This window comes from Toxoplasma gondii, chromosome IV, assembly GCF_000006565.2.
Source record: "Toxoplasma gondii ME49 chromosome IV, whole genome shotgun sequence".
NCBI lineage: Eukaryota > Apicomplexa > Conoidasida > Eucoccidiorida > Sarcocystidae > Toxoplasma > Toxoplasma gondii.
In genome coordinates this window covers 2,022,362-2,047,935 of record NC_031471.1, presented here as the reverse complement: position 1 = coordinate 2,047,935, position 25,574 = coordinate 2,022,362, and the positions used below count along the sequence as shown (strand labels likewise).

Genomic DNA, 25,574 nt, shown 5'->3' with positions numbered 1-25,574 from the left:
ATGTGAAAAAGCGTGGTTTCGTGTGTCGCCGTAGCGAGTTCACAAAGATGTGCATGCGCATGCAGTGACTCGCCGTCTTCTGCACTAAGAACTAACCGGGGGTTCACAAAATCTTCATTCCTGCGTCACAGCGCCCTTCGCCTCTGTCGTACATTCCTTTTCACACCTAAAGCGACGCATTCCTTTGGACTGAAATCCCCCAGCAGATTTTTCGCCAGTCTTATCCGGAGCTTCTTGCGCACAGTCGCCTGTTGCCCGTCCAGAGCACCCGGAGGAGCGCGTTTTGTTCTCGAGTTCCTCAAGGCAAAATGTCAGCGGCTGCCGGCTCGGTGTGGAACGCCAATTCTTGGCACTGGTATGCTTTTCAGACTCGAGTTCTAACCTGCAGATGCACTGCGAGCACAGCGCTGCTTTGACGAAGGGATTTGAGTGAAGCTGCCCGGTGGTATTTCTTGTTCATTGGGTCTTCTCATGTGGACTGCTCCTCTTCTCGACTGTCGCAGTGTCCGCTTCTCTGCTGTCCCGCGTCCTCGCACAAAGCAGTGTCTCCTTCTTCATCTGTTCTTTTTTTCCCGAGACAGTTTCCGGTTCCTCTGTGCACCTCCTCGACACTGGTTCCGGTTGCGTTCTTCGTGACAAGTTGTCAAGAAGGCGCAGTGCAAAGCATCCAGTGGGAGGTTCAAGCCTGGCGGAGCTTCCTCGCTGCTGTGCTCTGTTCTGTACACTGAGCAACTTTCTCTGTTGCTGACGACGCCCTGGCCTAGTGGCGGAAGATCATCAAGTCGCGAGTTCGGAGAAACCTGCTGTCAACACTGCAAGGTCCACTTTGCGCATGCGCCGCGAACGCATTCCTGTTTCTCTCCTAGCTGTCAGCTTGTCCAATTATCTGCGGAGGTCCCTGTGATTTCTTGGAGAGAAGAGGCCACTGCAGCGAAGCTCCAAAGAACCTTCAAGATGCATTTAGACTGAAATAGATTGAAAGCGCGCCGATGAACAAGGAATTGCCTTGTCCTTTTCTCTTTTCAGGGAAGAAAAAAGCTACACAAAGTGGAGCCGCGAGTATCTGCAGGCGCGCCTCGGATCCCTGAAGCTGGTTGAAGACGTCGACGGCTTCTCCGTGACGACTCTGCCGACGCCAGCGGTGTCGGGGGAAGCGAGTGTGAGTGTGAGGAAGGGGAAGACGATTTTGGCAGTTGACATGGCTGTGAAGCTGCAGTTCGAGGCCCAGCTGAAGCAGGACGGCAATCGAAAGTGCCGCGGAGAAATCTCCGTCACAGATATTTCCTCCGAGTCCGTCGAAGACCGCGACTACACGACGTCTGCGCGACTCACCGACGTGGATCTCCCCGCCGCAGAGGCGATGACTGCGGAGGAGAGACAACAGGCTCTGGCGATCGTCAAGCGGAACGGCATGAACGCCGTGCATGCAGCTCTGGAACGCTTCATCAAAGACTTGCAGGAAGCGGAATCGAACTCGGGTGAGCCGGGTGCAGAACTCCGTTCTTGTCGGGAGGAGAACACAGACGCTGAGGAGCGGCCTATCCGCCGCAGAAAGTCCTCTCGTTGTCATTCGCAGGGATAGCATGTGGGCGCTCTGCCTCAAACCTCACTGATGTGAACAGTTGAAAGCGCTTCTCATGGTCACTTCCAAAAGTACACGAATAGGCCTTGGACGGAGAAATGGACCTGAGCGATTGGTCGTCCGTAGGTCCGGGTGTCTCGACACCACCTCGCGGATCTGTCGAAAAAAACGGTTTCTTCTGTCCTCTTGCCAAAACTGTGACTGTGGCTCGCAGTCATCGTGGCTTTCTCTTTAACTCTCGGCGAAGCCAGTCCTGGATGTCTTGTCAAGAATGCAGTTTCCCTGTGAGAAAGATGCTTCTTACCGCGTGTATTCTGAACGCACATTGGGAGGAAGTTTCCTCGGCTACGAATGCAAGGCGAGGGACGCAGGGCGGCCGCCAGGGGAGCAGGCTAGAGCAGAGAGGTCGTTTTAGAGGGAAAAAAAGTATTTCCAGGGTATTGCTTTTAGTTGGAGCACCAACGTCGTGCGTTTCAGGTGTTGGGGAGTCCAAAGCTCCAGCGCAAAGGGTGACTAGAGCGACAAAGTTTTCATCGCGCCTTTGTCGCGGCGTGACGTCTCTCCACACTCAGCTGCGAAGAGGACCGAAAAGGTTTCGGGGAAGCCAAACTCGGATCCTGTGCATGCGGCTTTATCCAGACCGCAACTGAAGCTTGGTTTCATGTTTCCGTCTTACACAGGGACTCCCCATGCTTCTGTAGGCCATCGGCTGCGGGGACTCGACCGCAACCGACCTATCACCTGACTCGTTGAAACATCGGCGTTCCGGGCGCCACTGGAGGCAGTTAGAGACAAGGTCTGACGTCCGAAGCTTCTGCGAAAACAGCCAGGAAGACCAAGTGAAAGTGTGGGGAAGCGAAGAGACTTTTGCTGGAGGGGCGCCTAACTCACCGTGCTGGAACTCTCTGGGTTTCGAATGCAGAGAGGCTTCAAGCTGACAAGGCCCAGCGCGAGGCAGAGCTGCAACGCATGCAAGTGGCGGAGAAAGAGAAGGGAGAGGAGAAGAAAGCCATCGCCGAGCAACAGAAGCGAATGGACAGCGAAATGAAGGAACGCGCAAGGCAGAGAGCAGCGGCGCAGCCCGCGCCACCGGTGAGCAGCACTCTCAACGGTTTCGGTGAAGAGTCCGTTTCGAACGAGTGGACTTCTTCTGTGTTTCAAAATCTAACAGAGTTGGGTGTGGAGTTCGCTTGCACACAGACCCCTTCGCGACGACGTTCGAAGACACGCGGTCCCAAATCTCTCTGTTTATCTGCCTGCATCATGGGCATCTGTCTAGACTTGCATGCAAATATATACACATACATATGTATATATATACACATACATATGTATATATATATATATGTATTTGTGTATATATATTTGTATTAACGACGGAGCAAGTCGGCTGTGATTTTGCAAGTTGTAGAGAGACGCGAAGGGCAAATGCCTAGAGCGAGGAGTTGGGCGTTTCGTAGAGGGGCTTCTGAAGGAGTCGGCAGGGAGACAGATGGATCTTGAAAGTCGTAAAATGATGTCGTGATTCCCAAAGATGGAAGCACATTTGCGAATTCAATCGCGAGCGCCCTATCTTGATTTGCTGGCGTAGAAATACCTCAAATGCACGTTGAAATGATGTGAATGTGTTGCGTCAATGAGATACTCTTCGACGGAAGCCCCTACGTTTAGGCAGGAGGACACTGCGGTCTCTCGGGGAAATCTGGATGCGAACCGGCAATAGATCCCTGAGGAAGAGGTCTGCATTTGAAACGAACTTTCGAGGCAAGCAAACCGATGGTTTACGATTGTTGGTTGAAAACGTAATCGAATCCTGAAAAACGCAAGATTCAAAAGAGGAGCGAAAACGTTTTTGTTCCCGTTCTTTCTGCGAGTTTTTTATCAGTCGCAGCCGGCGCAGGTCGAGGGTCAAGGCTCCGTTTGGAATGCTAACTCGTACCATTGGTAAGGCGTGTCAAAAGAGAAGGCAGAAAAGAAATTCCTTGTTGGAATTTCTCGGAGTGACTTCCCTCGACAGAGGCAGAACAGCAGACTTCCGTTACCCCGGGAGTCATCGATGAGGGCAAGCAGGAGTCTCCAGTCAGGTGCTCGCCCCCAAACTGTAAAAGACATACCTTTGTTAATCACTTTGAATCCTGTCAAAGTCACTTCCCAAGTTGGCGTTCTGCGGCATGCCTTGTGTTTCGGAGCCTGAGAGTTTGGACTTGAGTATCTCGGGTGTACAAACAGCAGAAAGAGTCGGGGCTGGTCGCTTGGAGGCAGACGCCGCTTCATGGTGCCTTTCGAGCACTGTGCACCGAGCGTGTCTCTGTTTCAAGGAAAGCCGCCAGAGATCTGCGTATGGAGCTCCACTCGTAGATCTTTGTCCACGCGTATTTAACTTCAACAGAGCTAGATGGCAGTCCGTGTACAAAGGTCCGAGGAGAGTAGGCGCATGTGCAGTCTCCATCCGCTGCCTGTTGGTGTGACTTCTGCTGGAGATTCCCTCCGACGAGCTCGACTGCTGGTTTAGGGAGGAGGATGGCGAGCTCCTCTCCAGTGCCTTTCTCTCGCTGAGTCGTGAAAAATGAGCGCATGGCTGAAGAGTGAGGAAGAAGAGCTGAGACGCGTTCCCTTTGCCTTCTTCCCTTTCCTCCGGAAGTCAAAAGCTGCTTGTGTGCCGAACAGTGCATGCGTTCTCGACCCGAGTCTCTGCTGCTTGTAGGGAGGAAAAGCCTATGACGCGCTGGTGTCGGTCGACCTTGGAGGAGAGATTCAATTCCGCAGAACTTTCTCTTCTTGACGGCTCAACCACTCTGAAATTTTTCAATGTCAAAGTTGACGGCGAGGTGAGGCGTTTTTCGGCTTCAGAAACACCGGCAGAGGTTCCAGAACTCACTCTTCAAAGGACGAGAGCGTCTTCTCGGAATGTACTCTGCAAATAGGACCTGAAGACATCCCTCTCCGTCTGCAGTACGAATACGTATACAAGAGCTTCAGCGATGGGGTCGTAGTCGACCTCTTTCCTGACACGCAGCCTTTTGAGAGACTGCACACTGGAAAACCTGCAGACAGCTCTCCCGTACCGAAAAGCAGTTTCTTCTCTTTCTACGCGTAAAGGTTCAGCTACACGTTTCAAAACGGATAGCGACAAAATTCACGTTCAATTTTTCGGGGGCGAATAGATGTCAGACGAAAGTGATGAGAACGGCTCTGTCAGCGGTGGTTTCTTTGGAGAACGACGGTCTCTCGTTCGCAGAGTAGTGGAGAGGAAATAAAGTGCATATCTGCTTCGGCAGAAATAACTGCGTAAACTTTAACGACAGTTTGTACTTGCGAGGCGAACAAAGCTTTTGTGGGACGTAGCGGATTAACAATGCCTATGCCCCAAAATCTCATGGCCCTAGTATATTTGTATAGTGCCAAGGAAACGAAAGTCGGTAATCTAGATATAGTGGTTGTTTACATACTACGTAAAACAGTCATAGTTAAATGGCAGGATATATGTATATATATTTATTTGCAATGGCATTTAACTATAATGTACACTTTACACGTCGTCGTGGCATCGACTACTCTCCGTGGGTGTCAGTCTCTTAACTAAGCACATTTGTGAGCGAAAAAAAGTACAAAGCAATGTCTGGCGGAAGTCACGTTCTCACGTTTGTTCATGATTTCTGTACCCCGGTGATTTTTTTTGCTCGCTTCTCAGGCATCCAACACAATCCGAAAAGGAAAGAAACTGGTGATTTTCGATTTGACTATTGGCGCAGACTGGACCGCGACAGCTCGCGACGAGGCAGGTGTCTTTCTTGCAGGTGAGAATGCTGCTTTCCTGTGATGTATTGTGACCAGTTGCTCGTGAGACACGCGATCTGACCGGTGTGTGTGTGCATGTAACTGTATGGCTGTCGTTTACTGAAGGTTCACACGGTCATCTGTGTCCTTGCAAATAGCTGGAAATGTGAATGTCCATGAAACGTCTTCGCCACGCTAAAGCGAGTGACGGTAAGCTCGCTTGCGGGTGTCCTTGGCCTTCAGGGGCATGCGCTGTAAATCCTAGAGTTTACACGCGAAGCAGTCGGACCGGATGTTCGGTCAAAGGCGTCGGAACTTGTGGTGTTCAGGACTTGGCTCAGCCTGTACAGTGACTTTTATTGGTTGTGTGTCATCCGCGCCACTCAGACTCGCGAGGCCGCTTGGACGTCCGTGACTTCTCATCGGAAACGCTGGACGACTACGAAGTGACGATTCAAGGTGATGGAAAAGTTCCACCGCAGCAGCGAATCGACACTGCAGCCAAGACAGAGCTTCCGGAGAAAATAAAGGATTTGCTCTCAAAGTTCGTCGACGATCTTCGCGCTCGGGGATGAAGCACCCCCCGAACAGAGTCTTCTAAAACATCCTGCCTCAGCGATGATGACGACCAGTGCGATAGTGCTGATCAACATTCTGGAAACTGGGTAGTCGCTGTAACGCGCTGTTAAAACGAGCGATACGAATGACAACAGCCGACGCTGAAACTCCCACTGCAGTTTCCACTAAAGAACACGCACGTCTGCACTGAAGAAAACTCCCGGATCCTGGTCACTTGTTGTTGTGACACTTTCTACTCAGTAATCCGATGAGGGCAACGGCGCTGGTTGCCCTTTTTGCCATGTTCCACCCGTGTTCTTCTTCCGGGGATGTCCCCACTCGCTTGAATAGAAATGACTTTTCACGGGCTTTCCCCCGCTCGTCTTGCCACTGCCTCTCTTGGAAGTTTTCTAACTCGAAAAAACGCTCCACAGTTGTCAGACAGCCTTCAGATCTCACCTGCACGCTGCGTCGACAAACAAACGCTCCACAGTTGTCAGACAGCCTTCAGATCTCACCTGCACGCTGCGTCGACACATGGCCTGCTCAAAGAAGGAGAAGCTTGCGCACGTGAACGGGAACCAACCACACACTCAACTCGGAGTGGTCGCGTACAGAGCACAAAAAACAAGAGATGACGGGAACTCCCGAGTCGTCTTCCATGAAGGCTGTACAGCTCCTCAGTCGACAAATGTGCGCATGCCATCACTGTCCGAATACTCACACTTAACAAAAAGCAGATTTCAATTCGCCACCGGGGCAACATCCATGGATGCTAGGTTGTCAAACGTCGCATCTTACGGGCAGTTTTCGTCTTTATTCCAACAAACGAGCGTTTCGTATGGACAGACGTTTTACATCTTTTTTGATACACACTGAACGAGACTCAGCAATGACTCGAAACGTACATATTTCATAGAACGCGGATTTTGTAGTCTGGTTCTTCGTTAGCTATGCTTCAGACGATCAGAGACTTCGGAACTTTGTGACTGTCATCCGCGTGCTACTGATCTGTGGCGTCAGGAGCATCTTCAAGGAATCAGTTGCGCCCTTTATAGGTGGGGGGGGGGGGGCAAAGGCTCCAGCAAGCTGCCTTTTCCAAGTGCGGGCCTGTGAAGGTTTCTCTCAAAAGGACTGAATTCTTCAGGTGTACGTCTCGTCAAGTCAGTCAACACTGGAACGGTGAAAGCAGAGACGCCACACTTGTTGACGCACCAAGGAAAGCACAAAATGAGCTTTCACCGGCATTTGGGACCGGAAGCCACTTCTCTAGCGCTTTGTTTCGAGACAGCTGAAAAAATGAAAACACACTGCCAAAACGTGCCTCCTCGAAACAAGATTAGTTTTTTGCCCCGGGGGACTTCTGCTCCAATGGGTCTTGATCCCCTCTGCGCTGTGGAACGCTGGGATTGAGCTGCGGTGCAAGTATTCGCCACGCTCGTCGACCAAAATCGTACACGAATCAACCTGACACTTTCTTGCGCTTCCGACAACGCAGAAATTGCATAGTATGAATGGGCAGACGCACAAGTGAAGGGATAGCCTGCCACACAACAACGTCATTTCTGCACGCAGACAACGCACCAAAATCAGGGGTACAATAACTGCCGAGACAACGACAGGTACCCCTTGCTCATGAACGCCTTTGCCTTTTTCCGCAGATATTTATTCTTGTCCATTGCTGCGCAGAACTTCCTCAGGCTTCATGATTACCGCTATGTTGTACACCTGATAGACATCAGCACACATGAAGAAAAACCAATTTCGAGTTCACCATTCAGAAAAGTCACCACTCGCTTGTGACGCTTCTACAGCGAGTGCACGGAGCCTGCTTAGAGTAACAGCCTTTGGTTTCTGGCAGACAGAGAGTCCCGAATTTCGGGAGTTCTTTGCATGATGAGACACACAACCAAGCGGCACCGAAACGCCTTCGAAGTAGTCCCATAGCAGTGCGCAGCGTCGTTTGGAGACCGGTAAGGGGAAGTGACAAAGCGAGGTGCAAGTGACACGACAGCAAGTCGAGGATGAAGAGGGAACCGTGAAGGGCAGAAGACAGACACCAGCAGACCGAAAATGCCCGCAGAAGTAGGACAAACCATGGGTCGAGGAGGCAGCAGGCCGTCGAAACTGAGAAATCTGAATCTTTCTCCTCCACCTACCTTTCCTAAAACCGAGTATTGAGCGCACTGCATACCACGGAAGCAAGCCCCCTCGCCTGCAGGATAGAAGACATGGGAGACACACCAATCGATAAGAGCCGGTGCCACCGATCGACCACTTACGCTTCCCACGAATTCAAAACAGTACAACTGGAATTTTCATTCATCTCGCAGTTTCCCAAGTGCCTTCAGTCTGCACTGGATCTCCCTACATTTGAAGTTAATGCGGCAAGAGTAAACTTTATACGGTTTATATATACACTGCGTACCACTATAACAAAGAAAGTCGAATAAGCTGGGACTGTCTTGGCACACATCTGTGTAGTTAAATGGTCCGCACATTTCTTGATATCTGGAACAGCAGCCTGTGATCAGGTCGTGGAACAGCGACAGCGCAAGACCTACCAACATTTGGAGTCACAGCGACAGCGATGCAACTCGGATATAAAAGGTCGTTTATCGCAGTCGGAATATGTCTTTGACGGTCTGAGCAAATAGACGTAACAGGGAAACGAGGGAAATGTCCATCCTTTTGCGTGAAATGTCGTGAAGACCGACAGACATGGCACACATTTCCAGTTTTTACGGTGCCAGAGGAACAACGGTGGGCTCGTCAGAGAGGACTGCCGGTGAAGTCCAAGAATCTCTACAACTTCGAACGTAAGAAGAAACGGAGAGAAGTGCCTGTTCTCGGTTTATCGACCATGCCGTGAACAATACTTGAGTATTCACGAAATTGCAAGTCTTTCCTCAAATCAACCGACTGAGGCGCACGCGAACTACAGCGTTTCGGTTTTGCTATTGACAAGCAGAGTGCGTCTTACTACACACTTAACGCTGGTTTCTTTACATAAAAAGTACGAATTGGCGTGCATTTGGACCCAACACAGCGAAGAAGCGACGTACCTGTTCCGTTGTCACCCTTCTTGTCAGCATTCTCTTCCTCCTCTCTGATAAAAAGGACAAGTTCCCACGCAAGAACTGGAAAAGCAAACATGTGCTCCACACCCCACCTGGGGGACAAGAAAATATGCAGCGTTGGAACTGACGGCTACACCACGCTTCTAGGCAGAAAAAACGAGGCACATAGGAACTAAGACTCACAGCAGGAGGCTCGAAAGCATTCCCGATCCAGGAAAGTTGAATTTATTCGCATGTAAAACTAGCACATTTCCACCCGCCAGCAAGCTCAACATCACCATATCAAACATGCACTTTCTTGGCAGCCGAATAGATTCCTCAGCAGAGTTCAAGCATATAGGTATACGAACTGGAATACAGGAACTTTAAGAAATCGGACCCGTCGCTGCAGTTTGTGAGATCGACTCTCGAAACGTACTCAAGGCGCTGGAGGGTCACGTCCATGAGCTGGAGTGCCCGGTCTGTGCACGAGGCACTTTTCCACCGAAGCTTCACCATTTTTTCGCGTGGTTATGGACTCTTTCTGCACGTTTAGATCGCTTGTACCACACAACTCGTGTTTCGCTCCTCGAAATTCCAGCTCTCTTAGAGCAACGAGAGTCATCCACTCCTCGCGGCCACACTGGAGGTTCCTTCCTTGAAGAGGCGCTGCGCTTAGGTTTGACGATGACTTGACACTATTTCGCCTGAAGATTGATCAAAAACTTGCGTCTAGTTAAGATTCTTCGATCCACGAATGAATAAAAGCCGAGGGTATCTCCAGGCAGAGAAACAAGTCGTTTTCTGCCTCGTTTCTGTGCAGCCGACAGGACGCAAGACCCAGTCCGATGTACCCTTGAAACAGAGAATGCTAGTTCGTCCGTCCGGTTGAGAACGTCAGAACGAGCATAAGACCGGCCTAAACTCAAATATGTTGATCCTGTCTACGCGAAAGACTCCGTTCTTTTCTGAGGATGCTTTCCTGCAGACTTTCAACGTGTCTTCTCCAACAATACAAACCCACGGTTTTTTGAGTAACAGCGAGTCCCGGCTGCAGCGCGCGTGACCGGTGACACCGCATGCACGCGAGTGGCGACCTAACTGGAAGATGCCCGCCTTCCACTGAAACCGGTGGCGGAATCGACGAAACCAGCAACCAGACAGGCAACGTTATTCCTGAGTTTATTCACCGATCAAATAGAACTGTTTCGCGTCCAAACGTCGTCAGGTGGGCTGTACGACGAACTACCAACTGGTTCCTACACGAAGCGCCACTCCGCGAAAAAGATTACGCGAAGCATTGATGCCACAGAAAACAACGGGGAAGTCGCGGCTACCCAACGGTAATTTCTTTCAAGCGATTGCCGTTTCACCTGACACAGATAGGAATGTCTCAACAGGCAGCCATAGTCACCGTCGACAATGTATCAACACTGCTTCTTTGTCCCCATTTGTGTTTCTTCCACTAGGCATGCACATACACTCATATATGTGAATTTCGAGCAAGCAACACAGATATACACGCACCTTTCATGGCTGTGTGGGGAAGGCGGGTTGGCGTAGAAGAAGCTAGGAGCTGTGGAGGTAGAAGGTGGAGTCAAAGAGCGTCGAAAATTGGCACCATGGTTTTCCTGGTGGCAAAGGATCCCGAAAAAGATTGCACAGATTCTTCCCCGAGCAGGGTCGAGTTGAAAGTTCAGAACACTACATGAGGAAACAGTGCTTCTGGAATCATGATTTGCTGAAGGGAATCGTGCTAGAGGGAAGTGAGGCAGAAATACTGAAAACGCCAGGCACCGTCTGTGGCAGTAAGAACGGAAGACTTCACCTGTTTTCAGCACTCTACACGAATCTAAGGAAACAGTCGCGAAGTTGGAAATGTAGGCTCTGAACACAAATCCACGAATACAATGAAAGCTCTTTTGACTCCCATGGACAGAGTCACACGTCAGATTAGCTTCGCTAACATAGGTGGTGAAAGTTCTATGGATGTCAATGATCAGAGTTGCATGTCAGGTTATGTCCGCTGCCATGGTCTGTAACAAGTTAACACTAAAGCGTATCCAGTGCAAAGCTTAAACGTCCTGCAGCTAAAGTGAAGTGCAACGCCTGGAAAAATGCTTCAAGCGACAGTGTAGAGGTGCATCCTTGACGAAAATCCGACCGAATTCTTCTGGTGATGCTGCTGTCAACAGGAACCAGAGTCGCCAGTATCGACATCACCCGGTTGGCTCTAGTTACGATACTCCAACGATTGCTGTTGAATTTCTCAGACCAAGCACGCGTTTCGGCGACGCCGCCGGCAGGCGCATCGCCGAGAAAACTTGCATTTTTCTGCTTCATGTTGCATTTCAGAGCTTCAACTCTGCTCTTGACTGTACGGAATCCCCTCTTTCAGTCCTGAGCAGGCATTCGCGTGAAAGTATTAAGATTCGTTGTGTGGTGTCCTTGAGCATGAATTGAAACAAGTTCTTTCCCCGCGATACAGAAGAAAGCTAAGAGTTCCTGACCTACTTTTATTCCACCGGATGTGGGACAGGAGACGGGAGAGAAATCTAAGCCTAAAGTGGGAGAGGCAGCAGGGATGCGAAGACTTTGGAAAAGAACTTCACGAAACGCGCGGTAACTGAGAGTGGTGATTTACCAGTGGCGCATATTGCCATTCCCGTCTTTCCCTCTCTGCTACTGTTGGGTGAGATCGTCAGCATCAGAAGTGTAAGTCCAAATCCTCCCCATCAGTGGCCTGTGCTAATGGAGTCACCGGAAGGAAAAGAGTATAGCACGCAAAACATACCAGGGTGCACAGCATCACTACGGTGTTGTGACGCAGCGTTGTTCTATAGGCTGCTGGACTAGAAACTCGAATCCGTACAAAGTTTCGCAAATGAAAGGTCGAGTAAACAAAGACAAGTGTCCTTGGGTGGGACTTGACTGCGGTTGTCAGCAGGTGATAACATTACCTCGGTGGCATCTACATAGTTCAACTCTGTACCGTTTAACTCATTAGTAATTATGGAATAGGTGTGATACTCGATAGCAACCGATATCCACTCGTGATGTACTGAGTGGAGGTTAGTTCTCTCCTCAAGAGAAGCACTCCTGTTAAAACTATTATTTTTCCGTAAGCCATCGCTGCCCGCTTTTCTCTTGGCGTAATCAGGAGAATCCTCGAATTCTGGACTACATGACCATGCTAATACAGTGGAACTTTGGTCCGGAAAACAAAGACCTTGAGGATGTAGAGCCGCAGTTCAACTCGTAGTAAAAAATACTCCCCAGAATGAAGAGCTTCCGACAAGCAGGTCTCATCGTGAAATCTGCTCTTCATAGGAATCTGTTGCAGACGGATCTTTTACTTAAGAATCGATGAGACACACACCGTGCAATGTGTGATGCCTTTTTGTGTACGTGATCCGCGAGTCGAGGTGTTCGACGCTATGAACATTCCGGCTGGACTTAGACGTAGCAAACCAATCATTCTGGCCATTCTTTACAGCGCTCAGAAACGCATATCGCAGCGAAAGCATCCAAGCAGCTCCCCGATGTTTTTTCGTGAACACACCATCAGAAAATTACCTCGTCACACGCCGGAGGAACCGCAGTTTGGCGACTTCCACTTTGCCCTGTCGGCTTTTTTTAAGAAACAAACGGACCACGCTGGCACGGCAACAGTCGACGCAGATATTCAGGATAGTAGTTATGTCCATGGCAAAAAGCAACAACTGAGTAGAAGCACACTTTCGATCGGGACTGTCTCTTCGAGGAGGAACTCGAGTGTTACCGTGTTGAGTCAGCCCTAGAAGCTCGCTAGCTTGTAACCCTGGTGCTCTTTGTCGTTTTTCGTCGGGAAAAACACCGGAAATCTCCCAGTTTCGAAATCCCCTTTGAATGAGACCCCATCCTTCAAACGAACTCAATTTCACTTAACTCTCCACCACGTAAAGAACTGATGCTCCATTTGCACCCTGTATCCTCTCTAGTCTCGAAACGGGGTAGCTCTCCAGCCCTACACGTAGCGATTCAACGACAGAAGAGTCGAGTATGATCCAGACGTGTATCCATGAATAATAAGCGTGAAACTCGCTCATCAGGGACTAAGGGGGTGCAATGCAACGCGAGTCTGATCCCTGGACCCCGTATGAGTCAGGATTCCTCTTCAGGAAACACAACTGCACAGCTCTCCTCCCCATGCGACGCACCTCCGGCCGTCCCAGCACCCTCTCCGAGTGAGCTAGAGGCTGCACTTTCTTCAGGAAACAGCTGCGGACAGACGGGAGTTGCAAGCCTTTTCTTCTCCACCTCAGTGGAGAAACAAGATTGCTTTTGCTTCGCTCTTCGCTTTAGATTTCCCCCGCTTTCAAGTTGAAAACTTCCGTGGCCCGGCGCCGCAGACATGCGGCTAAGCAAATGCCAACGATCTAGCTTCACAAGACAAGAAAGTTGAAGACAAGAAGTGGGGGCATCTCTGTCAGCCCATTTTTTCGAGAGTCTCTCTTTCTTAATTGAATCCGTCTTGACTTTGGCGTGTCATTCTATGGGTTTCTTCTCTTTTTGCAAGTTTTCCGCCCTCTCTGCCGGCTTCTCGACCCGCCCCGCCAGGACCTAGACACGCAGAGTCCGCAGCGAGGAGCCGAGCTGTTTGGAGGCGATTCTGCAGAAAATGGAGTGTCTTTTTCCCCCGACAAAACCTTTGGATTTTCCAGTCTCATGGAAAAGCATCTCACTGGTGAAACGCTCCTCACGTCTCCTCTTTCAGCTGCGTGCTCACCCATGGTGAGGCCTAACCAGCGCCTCACCTGCGACGCTAGAGCTGCGGACACAATATGCCTTCGGCGTATGGAGATGCGTTTTCGCGTTTTGCACTTTTCGTCTGCGCTGTATGAAACCTCTTCTGCCCGGTAAACAGTCGGGAGGAAGCAGAGCGAAAGGACTCACAACTCTCCTGGAGTTCGCGAACTTCCGTTCCCGGCTGCGCCGATAGAGGAAAACGGCAGTTACAAGATTTCGAGCTCCCCGCAACTTCATCTCATGCGCAAAAAGTCGAAGGTCACGCAGTTTGAGGTTTTTGTACAGCAGCAACGAAGAGAGGGGGAAAGGGTGAAAGGAGGAAACGCCGCTTGCCTTTTTTTAGGGTCGTTGCCGTTGACCTCATTTTGGTAATATTCAGAAGGTTTTCTTTCGCTTGATTTTTGAGCGAGATCACCTCTTCTTCTTCAAGATTCTGTCTCGTCATTGGCCCGTTTCCCTCTCGATTTCTGTCTCCTGTTCGACTGCACCTCCGACTTCCCGCCTCCTACCAACTCCAGTTAAGATACACATTTCTGTTTTCTCGTTCCTCTGTCTCCTGTTTCTCCCTCTGAACTCGTGGAGATCACCCTCCTCTTCGACACTGGAGACACGCAAAGTCGCGTTTCTCGCAAAAGCTGGATTTCACGACAAAACTCCCCTGGATTTTCTCCCTTTTCTTGACAACCTCGTCTTCCGCGTTGTTTTTTCGTTCTCCGAAGACCTTCAGCCACTCCGGCTCCAGCACTTGCTTCTTTCCTTTTCACGATGGCAACCGCATGGCCTCTGCTAAGCCAGGCGGCGCCTCCGTTCGACTTCGGTCGAACACGGAGGAGCATGTCTCCTGTCTCTGCGTCGGGACATGCTGAAGTTCCTTTGTCTTCTGTCGCGTGCCCTCCTCGGTCGTCGCATCCCTCCTTTGCGCCTGCTCGCCTGTTCCCCTCTTCCTGCTCCTCCTCGTCTGCCTTCTCCCCCGTAGCGCCTGCTGTTTGCTCGCCTGCGTCTGCGCCGCGGCAGCTCCGGGGTCTAAACACCTGCGAGCGCGTGGACATGTGCAGTCAAAGCAGACGGTTTTTCTCGACTGGACGTCCCCCGCCCTTCTCGAGTCTGGCGAGTCACCCTGAGTCTGCCTGCGAGGCTGCTGGGCAGGCGACGGCGACCTCTCGCGCGGGGGCGGCGAACTCTCGGGAGAAGAGCGACGTCTCTGCAGAGATTCAGCGCTTTGTGGAGAGCGAGGAAGAACGCGAAAGCGAGGAGGCTGCGCCGGTGCCCGAGCTCTGGGCTCCAAAGAACCGCGAGATGCAGAGCTTTCCGTGGTCCCCGGTCGCGCAGCACTTGGAATGCACACAGACGTCTTTGAAGCTTGAAAACGCACGGAAAAAGGGGACTGTGTTGCTGCCGCGATTCGCTTCTCCGCCTCTCTCCTGCTTTCCTCTCTCGAGTGCGAAACCCATTGTCTCGGCCTTCAAAGCCGCGTCTCCGCCGACTCTTGAAGAGAAGGAATCTTCTCCGGCGAACAGTCTCGTCCTCGCAGTCTTCACGGTCGACCACTCGCCTTCGTCTCGCTCTGCGCTCCCGCTCCACATTTCCGGTTCCTCATCTTCTCCCCACTCGGCCGAGTATGCTCTGCAAGACTTCCCGCCTTCTCCTTCGTCGAATGCATCCTCATCTTGTCAGGCTCATTCGTCTTCTCCATCTTCTTCGTCCTCCTCTTCCGGAGACCAGACAGGGAGTCGGTCGACGCGGACGGCTCCTGCGTGTCTGCCGTCGCAGCCGGAGGCCTTGCTTCTTTCGAGTTCGACGTTCGAGGAGCCTTCTGCTGGCGAGGAAGCGACGCCGCTGGTCACGAGCAGAGAAGACGAGGACGGGTCTCGAGAGGAGACCTTCATCACTTCTTCTGTCTTCTTCAAGGAGCAGCGATTCTTCTCCAGCATCTCGTGGGCGATGTTCTTCCTCGGTGTTGGCGTCTTTCTCCCGTGGAACTGCCTCGTCATGGAAATGGCGACATTCGACGTCGCGTACTTCCCCACTTTCCCCTGGACGGAGGCCGCTACGCAGGTGAGAAACGCACAACATTCAAGAAGGCAGAGCTGCAGTAGAGTGCTCACACAAGGCGGCAGAGGTTTCCTCGCCAACTCGAGCATGTCGAGCGAAACCGACGGGACAGCGCCAGTGCAGGCCTTCCCCTTCCGTCGTGTCTTTCCTCTCCCGTTTCGAAGAACCGTGTGGATCACTTCCCCCGAAAACAGATGGAGAAGACATCCTGCGCAGAGCCGCGAGTCTGCTCCGCCGCTGCACCTCTCGCGTTCCACTTCACAGAGGGGTGTCCAAGAAAGACGGATGAGACCGAGCGGCCGGAAGTTCGCGCTCCTGGCCTCCGGTTGAGGGATTGGCGGTTCTTCGAGGGCACAACTGTGTGCGTTCCGTCTGACATTTCTTTTCTCTCAGGTCCGAACGGCTTGCTTCTTTTTGGGACAACTTCTGTTGCTCTGGCTGGGCCCGCGCCTTCAGCTGATTCAAAGAACCGTCAGTACCTTGATTTTCTCCAGCGTGACGACCATCGCTCTCGCCTTGGTTGCCGCCTGGGTTCCGGAAAATCCTGCCTTTCACTTTTGCTGCGTCCTCAGTGGAATCATTGGAGTTCAGGGATCCCTCCTGCATGCCAGCGTGTACGTACTCCACGCCGTCATCCACCACGAGTTAGCTGTCGACTGGTCCATAGGTGAGAGAGGCGGAAACCAAGAAGGGAGCCCAAGAGGCGACAAACGGGCTCCCCAGAGGCGACAAACGGGATCCCCAGGGAGAGAGGGAGACAGGTCGCAAGACGCGCGACAAGGGGAAGGAAGGTCAACGATGGCTTCGATGGAGAGGAGAAAAAGAAGAGGGCAGAACACATGAGAAGGGTGATTGCTAGACCGAAACGTGAAGGAGAGAACGCGAGATCCATGCCATCGTGGGTTGTTTCGTTCCTTGTGTGAATGGCACTTTGTTCCTCCACTCAGATTGTTTGACTCCTTGCGCTTCTGCTGGCTCGTATCTTCTCCAGTCGTCTCGATTCCTACCTTACGACTGCTTCCTCTCGCTCGACTGTTCCTGCTTCTTCTCCTCACGCCGCCTCGATGGTTCTCTCTCCCTTTGCAGGCGGAGGCCTCGCAGGTCCGTTGACCGCTCTGCTGGCGTTTCCTTTGTACTTCTTGCTGCCGGCGTCGAAGGAGGGACAGCGAATCGGGACCTTGTGTCTCTTCGGCTTCTCCGCGATCTGGTCGCTCCTCGCAGCAGGAGCTCTGTGCCTAGGGGCGAGACACCCCTCGGCCTCTGCTGCGCTTCTCCGACAAGAAGCCAGTGTCCGCCAGAAGCAGAGGGAGGGGGGACTGTCCAGGTCGTTCAGCTGGGCCAAGGCCTCCAGTGGCATCGCGCGCCTCTCGCGTTCTCTCTCTTGGTTCGGCGGTCAGAGAGAGACCTCGGGCGAACCAGAGCCAAGAGTCCGCAGCGCAGACGAACACCCGGCCAAAGGCGGAGACACCGCGACTCCACATGAGGCGAGAGCGAGGGAGAGACGCGACGTGGAGCCGAGTCCAGACGAAATGTGGAAGGGGCAAGAGGAGAAGGAACTGACGGTGGGAGAAGTCGCAGCGGAGGTGGAGAAGGCGGCGATGCTGGGGGAGGAGACTCCGTACATTCTAGGTCGGGGAACGCGGGCGCTTGCAGCGGCTCCAGAAAAACGCGTCGGAGAAGCCGACCCGCTTTTGAGTTTCGCGCGTGCGCCTGCGTTCGTCGGAGACGACCTGACAACACACGAGGCCTGTCGAAAGGAACTTGCGGCTTCTCAGAAGGCTCTTTTGAGCGCGTCGTGGCGACGCAGAGATGTCTTTTGGGCGATTCGCGCGAATCTCGTGACCTGCTTTCTCCTGTTTCTCTCGACCTACTTGGTATACCCGGTGACGACCGAACACATGCTGCCTTCGAGTTCGGTCGACTTTGTGCTCTTTCAGATGATTCTCGTCGCATGTTTCCAAGCGGGGAACGTCTTGGGGCGTTTCTGCGTCTTCTGGGGGTGTCGCGCGAGCTTCGCCTGGCTCTTGCCTCTTGTGCTTCTGCGACTTCTTATGATCCCGCTCTTCTTCTTCCTCGACGGATCTCTGGGGCGCCCGGTGTGGACCCCCGCGCCTCTCGCCTCGCCCCCAACTGTCTCCGAAGCTGACATCCCCTCTTCGCCTGCCGCGCATGCCATCATCATTCCGCCAGAGTCCGCGTCGCTGTCTTCTCTCTCGTCTTCTGCGGGTCCTTCGAGTGCGTTTCTGGCGCCGTCAACGTCGGAAACGGCAGCGGCGACGCGGGCCTTTTCTCACTTTTTTTCTGCGAACGAGGGCGTCACGGCGGACGCTTCCCTGTTTCTCCTCATGGTCTTGTTTGCGACCCTGCACGGCTGGCTCTCGGTCCTGGGGGCCTTCTACGCGACGCAGGTCCCGCGCTCGACCCCACAGAAGGAGACAGCGGCCTATCTGATGTGCGTGGCTGAGAGCTGCGGCATTGCGGTCGGAGTCGCACTCTCTGTCCTCTGGGCTTCACTAGCTGGCGAGCATCCCCTCTCGCCCCACAAGGCCGCCCACACGCCTCCACACAGTCCCCTCGGCGAGGGCCTCGCCAGCGCGGTCGCGGAGACACTGGGCCCCAGCCGCGTGCCCGAAGCGACCGCGGTCGCGGCTCCAAGCGCAGGCGCTGACACGAGAAGCATTGGGCTCCAAAGAGTCCCCAAGCTCGGCTAGCGGGGAGGCGACACAGAGACTGCAGATGCACCCGAGGAGAGGAGATTAGCGACGAAGGACCCTTTGAGCGAAAAGCAGACGAGTCGAAAGGAGGGAGGAGACAGGGGGAGAAAGAGAAGAGGTCGACTGCCGAAGAAGAAACGGGAGAGAGAAGGGAGAGAAGGGAGAGAAGGAGGGAGAGAGAGAGAAGGATGGAGAGAGAGAGAAGGAGGGAGAGGAGAAGCAACAGAGAGGTAGGAGAGCGAGAAGGTCGAGAGAGAAAGAGAGAGACAGTAGAGAGACAACAGAGGGGCAAGAAGCTGAAGACGAGAAAAGGAACAGGGTGGAATTTTCTTTTTCGCCTCAGACAGGGTTTCGCGGTAGAATTTGTTTCTGTGATGAAGGACTTTTTTCACTGAGTGTACACGCTTGTCCGTGAAACACCTTCTTCGTTGAATGACTCTGACTCTGTACATACACACAAAAGGCGGACCGCTTCGAGCCTCCGGTGTACCTCCTATGATTTCATTCTGACACGGGAGTCCGACTCCCAGAATATCCTCTGCAGAAGAAGCGGAACGAGAATCCTGTCTACGAATTGACGACTCTCAGTAGATAGTTCCTCTGCTTCGTTCATCGTGCCCGACCGCATACACGTCCTTCGACAGCGCGTCGTGCGTCAGAGAAAGGGAAAGAGAACAAGCGAGGCTGGTATCTTCTGGAAGACCGGTGACGGTGAAGTGAGATGGACTGGATGACCGGTGACGGTGAAGTGAGATGGAAGAACTCTAGGAGGAGAGAGAGCAGGAGGGACACCCGGGAGAAGAAAGACGACGAGAGAGAAAAGAGAAGCAAGACAGAGTGGAGAGAGAATAGAGGAGAACGAGAGCAGAAAGAGATACCAAATGGAATGCTAGTAGAGATCGAGCCAGAAGAAGAACGACAAAGAAAGAAGAAAGATATACTGGAGACAGCGGGGAGATGCAAGAGTGACAGACGATATACAATAGAGACAGGAGTCACGCTGAAAGAGCGAGAGGTGAGAGGAGAGCGAGATGAAAGAAAAACGAGGAGAGAGAAGCGAGATAAAGTGATAGAACATCACAGGCACGATTGAGCGATTGACATCAGAGAGAGACGAAATGTTGAAAGATCCGGTGTGAAGGCCGTTTCTTCCTCTCGACTGTATAATAAATTATGAATACGCGTGCTGCCTTTTATTCTCCTCTTTCCCTTCTTCTCTTTCTTCCCCGGCATTACGTCTCGTTTTGATAAGTTTTTCTCGTCTTTTCTCGCCGTCTTACTCCTCTTCTCGCGTTGCTTCTCTTCTTCGACTCGCTCATTGGGCTTCTGCAGCATGTCTACACCTTCGAGTGACACCGGTCTTTTTCTTCTATTTTCCTTGTCGCTTTCGTCTGAATCTTCGGTGGTTTCGTTTTCTTCGTCCCCGTTACCTGGAGCAAGAAAGGCAGTTTCTCTGCCCCCCTTGGCCGTTGTTTCAGGTTGCTCTCAAAGCATGCAGGTGGCGTCTGAGAGGCTCTGCCGAGAGACACACCTCCGGAGAGTCTGAGCAGAGCCTTTCTTCTGTCAAGTTCAGGAGACCGAGACAAGCGTCTACGCACGAAAGGAAAGTAAGAGGTACTGCCGAAACGACCAAAGGATTCTGAGAAGACGGGAGAGATGCCGTAGAAGAGACAGGAACGGCGAGTGTGTCTGAACGACAAAGGGAGAGCTCGTGGAGCAGCCGAGGAGAGCGGTTCTCAGAGAGACGACAGGAGATGTCATCGGGAAAAAGGCAGACACTTTCGAGAATGGACGAAACGCGAGCCTCCGTCTGCATGCGGCGATGTGCGTTGCACAGGACGCACTTGCGCGCCTGTCGTTCTCGAGTCTTCTGGAGGAAAGAGATCTTCATCACATGCGACAAAAAAGGTCTTTCTCTGTGGCACCTCAGAAACAGTCCCTGGAAGACGTTCCTCAAAGCGCCCACCCATCCGCCTTCTGAACGCGTCCAAAGAAGATGAAATCTCGACTGGCACAAAGACAGTCCCGAACCCCCGGAGGACTACTCGCTCGACTCTCGCGAAAGCGCGGGAACCTGTCCAGGTGTCCATACACTGTCGAGAAGCGCTTATCGATTTGCTGCCTTGGACCTGTACTTCTTTTTGAGGTGTTTGGCGATCTTGTACTTGCGCCTTTCCCGGTTTTGCTCCTTGACCATTTTCTTCCAAGTTTTTTTGTCGATCCCTTCTGGAATGATGCCCCTGAAAACGTCGTCCTTCTCCCCCTCCTCGCCTTCCTCCGAACGGTCTGCATCCGAAGGACTCTCTGTCTCTCTCTTCCCCTTCCCCTTTCGAGACGCATTACCCTGTCGTCTCTTCCTTTCTCCTTCCTCCTCTTCTTCTTCCTCTTCTTCTTCCTCTTCTTCGTCTTCGTCTTCTTCGTCTTCTTCTTCTTCGTCTTCTGATGCATTATCCTCACTCTCTTCTGTTGCGTGTGTCGGACATCCCCTGGTCGCACTGTTCCCAAATTTCTTCGCGCGGTGTTTTTCGCAGGCGGCTGTGCCCTCCGTTGCACCGGCGTTCGCGGACGTCCTCTCCGCGCCTTCGCGTTCCTGCGTGGTGCCGAGTAGCATCGCGTGCATTTCCAGAAGTCTATTCAGCGCCGAATCTCCGTCGCCTTCCTCCCGCTTCGACTTCGCGGCCTGTCGAGACGCTTGAGCAAGAAGGCTGTCGAGCAGGCGCCGGTCACACACCTGTGCGAGGTGACTCGGAATCCATGTTTTCATGAAAACCTCGTCTTCGTCAGATCCGGCGAACTGCGCCTCGTCCCCCCCCTCCTCGCTGCTGTCTCCCCTCTCGCCCTGCTCTTCCTGTGCGCTCTCTGCGTCCTCTTCCTCTTCCTCCTCTGCCTCGACGAGCTTCGTCTCCTCTTCCGCCTGCAGGAAGCGGCCAACCGCCTCGGCGAGAAGAACCAACTGGCGCTGCTGCGACGCATGCGTCGTTCTCGCCAGAGCTGCAGAGGCCCGGTAAGAGGAAGAAGGCGCATGCAGTTTGCCGCCGCCTCGAGGTGCAGGCGACTGCTTGCCGTTCTGTGTTTCGCCGCTCACAGGCGCGTCAGCCGCTGAACGCGAAATCGCGTCTCCCCTCTGGACTTCTGTGCTCGCTTTCCTGCGGGCGTTCTCACAACTCTCCCCTTGCGTTTTGTCTCGGATTTCGTCTCTCATCTCATCTCGCATCTCGTCTCGCATTTCGTCTCGCATTTCGTCGTTCATGTCTTCTCTTCTCAGGCGGTCTCGCGCCGTCAGATGTCTGTACACCTCGTCGAGCTGGTCAGGTAGGTTGGGGTTGACGACGAACTCGAAGAGGCGACGCAGAGAAAACAAGGAAATGCCTTTGCTTTCTTCGCGAGAATCTGCGTACGGTGGCGAAGGCAGAGGGGGGAAGAGCGCTTTCTGAGTGCTGTGGGGAGAGAACGATCCGTCTTCTTTTTTCTGCTCTCTCGGCGTTCTCCAGGTGTACGTGAGCGCTTCCGCCTCGATGCGTCCATCCCTGACGCGTTCATGCTGCGCGGCGAACTCGTCGGTGGCGTTCGTCTGCCTCGCCTCCTCGTTTTCTGGTCTTCTTGCCCTCGCCGTTCTCGCGTACAGACACTCGCAAGTCGGCACCTCTGCTTCTTCTCGCGTTTTCCCCGTCTCCCCGGCAGTTCCCCGAGCCGCGAGTTTCTCTGCTTGCGCAGCCGCCTCGCGCTCTCGCCTCGCCTTCTTCTCGCGAATCTGGACGATCTGCTGCTTGAAGAAGCGATGCACATTTCGACAGTCGCGCTTCAGGAAGTCCAGCGCCTGGGGATGGTCGAAGTTCACAGCTTGCCCAACATCGATCACAAACAGGCCCGCTGCGTGCGACAGCAAGTTGTACTCCGACAAATCTCCGTGGACGACTCGGCACTCCTGGAAGAGCCACCGCAGCAGAGTCACAGCCTGAAAAGAAACTCCACACAGAGAACGCATGCATGACGGCGAGGAAAAGGCGAACCACGGCGAGACGCAGATGCAAGTTGCCCACCCCCGACGCTCGGAAACCAGTCGAAACGTAGACACACCTCCCCAGTTGAGAGGTACAGACAGGACGCCTCGAAACAGAGGAAGGCGAAGCGGATCCACGATGCAATGCATGCACCCAGAACGATCGACGCCAGCAGGTCGAGAGAGAAGAGCGACTCCAGAGAGGTGGACCTAAACGCGCTGACGTCCACGAACTGGACTGTCGGACGCTGGCGATGGATCTCGCCGTCAGAACAGAAGAGCCGAAAGTCAACAGAGAAGATACAGGTCGCACTCTCTCACAGAGCGACCTGTGCCAGCGACCCACAGAGGCATCCATCGAAACTGACGCATGCAGAAACACAGTTTTAAACTGACAGTTCTTCACAGAAAGATCTGTCGAGAGACGCACACTCGTAGACATCCACAATACCTACACATCCATATACATATACATATATATACATATACATATATATATATACATATATATATATATACATATACATATATATATATATATACATATACATATATATACATATACATATACATATATATATATATATATATATACATATATATATATATATGCATATACATATACATATATATATATATATACATATATATATAGATCGAGAGACACGCATCCATCTCTACACATGAAAACATGTCTGCACATGGCTACATCCAAGAACAAGGACTTGGCTTGAAATCTGACTTGGACGTAGAGCGCCTCCCAGGCTTGCAGAGAGGCGCTGGCAGCAGCTGAGCAGCAGAAAGCAGAGTGGAGATCTTTTAACCGGGGCGCAGCAGCATAGCGGAGAGGCGCAGCATCGTCTTCTTGGGATGCGATGGCGAAGCCAGTCTCTCTCCGCAGTTCGAGCGCCTCGTCGTCTGGAAGATTCGCCTGCGAGGCAAATGGCGCGGTGCTCTCGCCTGTCTCCGTCTCTGTCGCAGAACGCGGTCGCGGTTCGGGAGTGCCTCGCGCTCTGCAGACAGCCTGCGCGGCCTCGGCCGGAACCGCATCGGCAGCGAATCCGACGAATGTCATCAGAAGGACATGCGCCGAGACATCAACCGGGCGTGGACAGGGAACGCCCGCTGCGTGGAGTCGGAGCAAGTTCCGAAATTCCTTCATCACCCAGTTCACCACCATTTTCCGCGGATTGCGACAGCTGCAGACAGAGCGAGCGAGAGAAGAGGAGAGAGACGAAGACACAGATGTCTGGGGCAGCAGACGCGAGCGAGAGAAGAAACGGCCAGACGCCGAGGCCAGAAGAAAAACGATGAGGCAGGCGAACTGCGCCGTTGACGAGACAGTCCGACACAAGGCAGTTCAGCTGCTCGCTGAGTTCAAGGCAGTTCAGCTGCTCGCTGAGTTCAAAGCAGTTCAGCTGCTCGCTGAGTTCAAAGCAGTTCAGCTGCTCGCTGAGTTCCTTTCGACGCTTGACTGGGTTCTCTTCTTGTGGGCGCGTGTGTGTGTAGCCATCGATCATTGATTTTTTTAACGTAAAGCAAACCGTCTGTGGATCGCCTGTTGCGTTTCCAGTTTTCCCCGTCTCGCTTCTCCTCTCGACCCTGAGAGGAGGAAGATACTTCCCTGGCCCACTCAGCACCGTCGACAAAAAGAGGAAGCGACGCATGCCCGGATGCCTTCTCTTCCATTCCGAACGTCTCTGCTTTCCTCTCTCGTTCTGCCCTTGGTCGCTTTCTTCTCCCTGCTCCTTCCGTCATTTTTCCGTCAGCGAAGTCGATCGCGCGTTTCTTCTCGGTCCGTCCTTCAGTTCCGGCGCTTTCGTCTCTCGATCGTTTTCGTCTCGACATTTTTTCTCCTCTCTTTTCGCGAGCTTCTGGAAGACTCACCGTGTGTATGCGCGTTCGAATCGATGGTCGCCCTGGACGTATTGACTTCTGTCTTGGAAAGCCAGAATCGAGGTTCGGTAGACCTTGAGAACGAACGGCCTCCAGCTGAGAGTTGCCTCTGCTTCGCGCCTTCCCTCCGCTTGACTTCCAGCGTCACCTTCTCCCCTGCCTTCGCGGGATTCGCTTTTGGCTTCACCGACCGCGTTTTCTTCGTCTGCGCAGCGGTCTCTGCCTCCGCCTTCGTTTCCTCTTCCTTTTCCATCTGTTGCGTCTCGCTCCTCGGCCGCGCCTGTTTCTGCCTTCAGCTCCTCAGGTCCAGCGACGAAGTAGACGTTCGCCTCTTTGCCGGTGCTGATTGTGCCGCATACAGAAGTCAGCGCGTTGCGCTTCATGAGTTTTTCGATCAGTCTGCAGGTACGGTTGTCGAGGACGTTCTCCGTAGTCGCCCTCGTGTCTCGCGTCAGGCCTTTTGCGCGGTTCGTCCGGTTTTCCTGAACTTTCTGCAGACCTTTCAGAAAGTCGTTCCTCACTTGGTGACCCCACGCATGCGGCTCTGCTCTCCGCCGCTCCCCTGAGGAACGCAAGAGTCGCCCTGCATCTCCCTTCTGAGTCGCAAACGAAGAAGAAGAGGAAGAAGAAGAGGAAGAAGAAGAGGAAGATGAAGAAGAAGATGAAGAAGAGGAAGAGGAAGAAGAGGAAGATGAAGAAGAGGAAGAAGGACGACCCCCAGGACTATTCGCCATGGTAAGAAGAGAGAAGAAAAGGGAGGAGAGAAGAGAGAAGAAAAGAGAGGAGAGAAGAACCGGACGATGAGGAAGAGGAGACTTTTGAGGCAAGAAGAAAGATGAGCGTGGAAAGAAGGGACGACGCCTGCACCGTGGATGGAAGAGAGAAGAAGTAGGACTCGAAGAAAGGAGCGAAGACGAAAGAGAAAAGCTGGGCGAGACACCAGCTGCACAACCGAGACGCAAAGGGAGAAGATAAGAAGCGAAAAAAAAGAGAAAGAAAGAGAAAAGAAGGAAAGAGGACAGAAGGAAAGAGAGGAAGTTTGCTCTCTCGGAGATCCGCGCCTTCAACGACTCAACGAGGTTTACTTTTTTTTTCTCGCTTTTTTTCTACCCTTCCTACGACTATAAACCGCGTTGCGTTCCCTGACG

At 52.8% G+C, this 25,574-nt stretch overlaps 5 protein-coding genes across 5 annotated transcripts; 3 read left to right on the top strand and 2 right to left on the bottom strand.

The window, feature by feature from the left end:
* Positions 1-105: 105 nt before the first annotated feature.
* Positions 106-6,958, top strand: TGME49_210800 (activator of hsp90 ATPase, putative). Its single transcript, XM_002371194.2, has 7 exons — positions 106-355; positions 1,027-1,478; positions 2,505-2,674; positions 3,468-3,526; positions 4,287-4,410; positions 5,274-5,379; positions 5,747-6,958. Exons 1-7 carry the CDS (start codon positions 309-311, stop codon positions 5,932-5,934), a joined length of 1,146 nt encoding a protein of 381 aa, XP_002371235.1. The 5' UTR covers positions 106-308; the 3' UTR covers positions 5,935-6,958.
* On the bottom strand, positions 6,334-10,012 carry TGME49_210810 (hypothetical protein). Its single transcript, XM_002371195.2, has 5 exons — positions 9,416-10,012; positions 8,983-9,026; positions 8,482-8,562; positions 8,077-8,132; positions 6,334-7,645 (listed from the first exon to the last, which is right to left on the bottom strand). The coding sequence occupies exons 1-5, from the start codon at positions 9,493-9,495 to the stop codon at positions 7,583-7,585; spliced, it is 324 nt and encodes a 107-aa protein (XP_002371236.1). The 5' UTR covers positions 9,496-10,012; the 3' UTR covers positions 6,334-7,582.
* TGME49_210815 (hypothetical protein) lies at positions 9,908-11,439 on the top strand (the record flags this gene model as incomplete). The annotated part of the gene is made up of 3 exons (XM_018779521.1): positions 9,908-10,010; positions 10,205-10,319; positions 11,172-11,439. The coding sequence occupies 3 exons, from the start codon at positions 9,908-9,910 to the stop codon at positions 11,437-11,439; spliced, it is 486 nt and encodes a 161-aa protein (XP_018637962.1).
* Positions 11,440-12,370: 931 nt separating this feature from the next.
* Positions 12,371-18,997, top strand: TGME49_210820 (hypothetical protein). Its single transcript, XM_002371196.2, has 3 exons — positions 12,371-15,819; positions 16,210-16,483; positions 16,903-18,997. The coding sequence occupies exons 1-3, from the start codon at positions 14,530-14,532 to the stop codon at positions 18,525-18,527; spliced, it is 3,189 nt and encodes a 1,062-aa protein (XP_002371237.2). The 5' UTR covers positions 12,371-14,529; the 3' UTR covers positions 18,528-18,997.
* A 1,152-nt stretch (positions 18,998-20,149) lies between these two features.
* Positions 20,150-25,486, bottom strand: TGME49_210830 (RIO1 family protein). The gene is made up of 3 exons (XM_002371197.2): positions 24,418-25,486; positions 23,273-23,729; positions 20,150-22,485 (listed from the first exon to the last, which is right to left on the bottom strand). The coding sequence occupies exons 1-3, from the start codon at positions 25,158-25,160 to the stop codon at positions 20,638-20,640; spliced, it is 3,048 nt and encodes a 1,015-aa protein (XP_002371238.1). The 5' UTR covers positions 25,161-25,486; the 3' UTR covers positions 20,150-20,637.
* Positions 25,487-25,574: the final 88 nt, after the last annotated feature.

Excerpts from the sequence above, each read along its gene's own strand:
- TGME49_210820 (XM_002371196.2), top strand. The coding sequence starts at position 14,530 with ATGGCAACCGCATGGCCTCTGCTAAGCCAGGCGGCGCCTCCGTTCGAC. Across the intron at positions 15,820-16,209 it reads GGACGGAGGCCGCTACGCAG|GTCCGAACGGCTTGCTTCTT; the intron begins GTGAGAAACGCA and ends CTTTTCTCTCAG. Across the intron at positions 16,484-16,902 it reads AGCTGTCGACTGGTCCATAG|GCGGAGGCCTCGCAGGTCCG; the intron begins GTGAGAGAGGCG and ends CTCCCTTTGCAG.
- TGME49_210810 (XM_002371195.2), bottom strand. The coding sequence starts at position 9,495 with ATGGTGAAGCTTCGGTGGAAAAGTGCCTCGTGCACAGACCGGGCACTC. Across the intron at positions 8,563-8,982 it reads GAAGGGTGACAACGGAACAG|ACCGTCAAAGACATATTCCG; the intron begins GTACGTCGCTTC and ends CTATTTGCTCAG. Across the intron at positions 7,646-8,076 it reads AATACTCGGTTTTAGGAAAG|GTGTACAACATAGCGGTAAT; the intron begins GTAGGTGGAGGA and ends GATGTCTATCAG.
- TGME49_210800 (XM_002371194.2), top strand. The coding sequence starts at position 309 with ATGTCAGCGGCTGCCGGCTCGGTGTGGAACGCCAATTCTTGGCACTG. Across the intron at positions 356-1,026 it reads AACGCCAATTCTTGGCACTG|GGAAGAAAAAAGCTACACAA; the intron begins GTATGCTTTTCA and ends TTCTCTTTTCAG. Across the intron at positions 1,479-2,504 it reads GGAAGCGGAATCGAACTCGG|AGAGGCTTCAAGCTGACAAG; the intron begins GTGAGCCGGGTG and ends TTTCGAATGCAG.
- TGME49_210830 (XM_002371197.2), bottom strand. The coding sequence starts at position 25,160 with ATGGCGAATAGTCCTGGGGGTCGTCCTTCTTCCTCTTCTTCATCTTCC. Across the intron at positions 23,730-24,417 it reads TTCGAACGCGCATACACACG|CTGTCGCAATCCGCGGAAAA; the intron begins GTGAGTCTTCCA and ends CTCTGTCTGCAG. Across the intron at positions 22,486-23,272 it reads GGGAGGCGCTCTACGTCCAA|GCTGTGACTCTGCTGCGGTG; the intron begins GTCAGATTTCAA and ends GTTTCTTTTCAG.